Here is a 4045-nt window from a genome sequence, read left to right on the forward strand (position 1 = left end):
TTATCTATTTCCTACGAATAGATAGACCCAGATAAGAAAACTAGATTTATAGATACTCCTACTATTAATAGCGATTATATAGACCTAAATTTATATTAGAATAGACCATTCTTTATAATTTATACGATATTTAGTTTAAAGTTTAGAAATGGCTGCTTTTATTACCAGAAATGGGCTAATATTATAATAGGTTTCGCGTTATTTTTATTACTAGTAGGTATTCATTTATTACATTTCTGGCGCATATACTATACTGATATACTTCTAGTATTTACGTTTTTTTTATTATTAATAGACGTTTCTTTTATTATTAATAAATGTTTCTTTTATTATTAACAGATGTTTCTTTTATTATTAATAGACGTTTCTTTATTACTTTACTGGCATAGATACTATACAGACTCTTCTAGTCTTTATATTTAATACTTTTAGATAGAAATAGCGAGATAATTAGTAATAGATTGGCTTTACTTATAATATGCGCATATGCGCAGAACTAAAGACACTTCAAATAAATACCTAGCTATAACCAGGCATTTAAACATTAATTTTAAGATCTCACAAGTGATACTTTATTGACTGTAGCCGCATAAGATAAAGATAGAGTATTAGGCTAGAATTACTATCTTGCGAGAAGTATGCTAGTTAAGGCGGCTTCTATCCTACGTTTTATACAATAAACTAAGTCTATTATTATAGTCTTATATATCATAATACGCATCGGTTAAAGCCTAATAGAATTTGCGCATTATAGGAATTATATCGGTTAGAGCTCAATAAAATTTGCGCATTATAGGAATCATATCGGTTAAAGCCCAATAGAATTTACGCATTATAGGAATCGTATCGGTTAAAGCCTAATAGAATTTGCGTATCGTATCGGTCAGCCTATATCTATAACCTAGGCATAGTCTTTTATCGCTACAATTATCACAACTATTTATAAATATCACTATCATCTCTTAGACTTATGAAAGGATATTTACTATTGCAGCAAATATCTTTTCATTTACTGATAGTTTAAATGCATGCACAATTATCATTATCTTAATAGGCTTATTAGCGATAATACACGTCTATCCTATAAGTATTACTATTATCTCTTAGTCTTATGAAAGGATATTTACTATCGCAGTAGGTATCTTTTTATTTACTGCACGCAATCACTTACTATAGGCAATATAATAGTGGGATGCTGATAGTAGTGTCGTAAGTCAGTCTACGATTATTAATAGTAGGACAGACTAAGACAGCATCGCAGCCTTATTGCTCATTTAATCAACTTATAGTAGTTACAGCTACTACATTAATATTAGGTATTAATAGAATGACCATCCGAACAGTCATGCAAGGGTCTGAATAGTGTCTTTTATAGTCATGATAGTCATATCCTTTAATATTGTCACGACCCCTGTTATAGGCGGTCAAGGGCTGTTGAGGGCGGTTATAGACAGTCACTAGGACACGGGGTGGCGCGCGAAGGTATCTAAGAAAGGGGAAAGGAAGCAAAAGAGGGTAATTATACAATATGGCCTTTTTATGCGTGTGCCGCTGTTATGTGTATCGGCGCGGTCGGGCCGGGCTGCCTGCGTGCCCTACCGGGCTCAGGGGCATAGGGGCAAAAGTGGCCACATCGTGCGCAACGGTGTGCGGCACATCCGTCGCAGTGTGCCCAATTGGGCACCTTGCGACAGCGATTCCGACAGTATTATTTACTTTTTTTTGTTTTTGCCTTTTATATTTGACTTTGCCTTATTCCTTAAGCTTATCGACTTCTTGGCTTAGCACCTTCTGAATAGCTTTATATCTTGCAACAATAAGGATTCTAATACTCAGCATTTAGCAGCCTAATAAGAAACAGGTACCTGCTAGGTATTTAGCAAAAAGTGGGTCCAGTACAAAAGCTGAACTTCAGCACTTTTAAAGGGATGAGATAAAGTATACTTTTTACTCAGTGATTTTACAAGGTTAAGTGCTAGGCAAGAGGCACTAGGCAGGAGGCACTAAATAGAAGGCACTAGACGGAGGCATTGGGCAGACGGCACCAGGCAGGTGGAAGGCACCAGGTGGAAGGCACCAGGCAAAAGGCACTAGGCACCAGGCAACGGGCCAGGGAGGCAGGGCCCGGGGGCTAGTTGGCAATCGCCACACCCACTTGCCGCCCACACCCCCTCTCCACTCTCGCCCTATCCCAAAGTAGAAGCGACACAAGACAGCGGCAAGTACTACAAGTACATCAAGTACACCGAGCCTCATCGGACCTCTCCATAACCATACATGAAATCGCACATTTACTTCATGCCAGCTCTGCAGCCCCTCACCTTTCAAACTTTGTCTGTGCATTTGACTTTTTCCACGCTCTTCATCATTCTCGACAGGCTCATCACCAAGTAACAATATCATCTTTCTCCCGTCCTCGCCCCCCTCCCCCCCCCACCCTCAACCATCGGATTGCACAGTCTTAGACTTGACACTTGGTCTGCACTCCGTACCCGTTCAAAGATTGGAGGGGGCGAGTCATTGCCAGCCGAGCTTCTCAAGTACGTCGCTTTAGCATGAATGGGGGGTGTTTTGAGCTCTTGGTATCCTAACTAGGTGCTCAGAACTTGCTCCGCCATGACTTCCCCGGCGCTCCAAAAGAGAGGTCCGTGGTCGAGTCATGAGGACAACGTCCTCATGGATCTAGTGGACTCCCATGGTGCTCTCAACTGGGTTCAAATCTCAACGACCCTGGGCACACGCACACCAAAGCAGTGCCGGGAACGATATCATCAAAACCTCAAACCGTCGCTCAACCACGGTCCCATCACCCGGGAGGAAGGCGAGATAATTGAAAGACTGGTGGGTGAAATTGGGAAAAGGTGGGCCGAGATTGCTCGTCGTCTTCATGGACGAAGCGACAACGCTGTGAAGAATTGGTGGAACGGTAGTCAGAACCGCCGGAAGCGTCAGGACCGGCGCCGCGTTGCCGATTCCTCTGGCTCGCGCGATCCTGCCCTTCTCTCTGGACCGTTGCCAATTCTGAACCCAAGTTCCAGGCCTCCTAGTGCATATCCGACGTCTCCAAGGTCGGGCCACGGCCAAGGCCACGGTCAAGGCCACGGTCAAGGCCACGGCCAAGGCCACGGTCAAGGCCACGGCCAAGGCCACGGTCAAGGCCACGGCCAAGGGGACAGTCACGGCCACGGGCACAGTCACAGTCACGACTACAGTCGCAGTCATGATTACAGTCAAATTCACGGCCACGAGAACAGTCATGGCCACAGTCGCGAAAACAGTCACGGCCACAGTCGCAATCCACGCGCCTTCCCGTGGTGGGATACCCACTTTCCCTCGCCATGCTCCTCTGAACCGGCCGAATCTGATTCCGGGTCCAACTATACGACTTCTCCGGCGAATAGGTCGCAATCCCTTCAGTTACCCGAAGCCCCTGTCGAGCTACCACCGCTCTGTGACATTCGCCGGTTCAGTGCACCAGAATCACAACTACCCGGGGTAAGTGCGATAGGCCGTAGCCAGCCGGACGACCATGACATGAATCGACTGCCACCAGTGCTACTTGAGCGACAAGTTGTAACAGCGCCGGCTTCTCCTACATTACCGCAATATCAGAAGGAGCTACAGCGACAGCAACAACGAGAGCAACAACGAGGGCGACAACGAGGGCGACCACTAGAGCGACAAGAGCAACAAGAGTATCGCACTTCACCAGCCCAGCCATCAAACGCAAACCAAGCCACCATCAACGAGCAAAAGTCGTCCTGTGATATAAGCGATAGGATGAAGCTTGAAAAACTATTGGCCTAGGGATATGGAGGTGTGACTTTTGGGGAAATGATGAAGGGACGTTGATCCCGACGACGTCTTCAAACTCGGCGACGGCCCGAACTTGGAAGGCATCATGGCATACATGCCATAGGCCGTGGCTCATGACACAAGGGTCGGACGTTCACGCCTTGGTCCGAGACAAGACAAGCCCCGTTTCAATGTCCCCATTGCAATCAGTGCTGTGGGGGGAGAGGCAGGGGCAACTATCGGATGGAAC

General features: G+C 45.5%; 1 protein-coding gene across 1 annotated transcript; it reads left to right on the plus strand.

Moving 5' to 3' along the window:
- Nucleotides 1-2616: 2616 nt before the first annotated feature.
- UV8b_06435 (uncharacterized protein) lies at nt 2617-3807 on the plus strand (the record flags this gene model as incomplete). The annotated part of the gene is made up of 1 exon (XM_043143932.1): nt 2617-3807. One exon carries the CDS (start codon nt 2617-2619, stop codon nt 3805-3807), a length of 1191 nt encoding a protein of 396 aa, XP_042999867.1.
- Nucleotides 3808-4045: the final 238 nt, after the last annotated feature.

Source organism: Ustilaginoidea virens, chromosome 5 (assembly GCF_000687475.1).
Source record: "Ustilaginoidea virens chromosome 5, complete sequence".
Classification (NCBI taxonomy): domain Eukaryota; kingdom Fungi; phylum Ascomycota; class Sordariomycetes; order Hypocreales; family Clavicipitaceae; genus Ustilaginoidea; species Ustilaginoidea virens.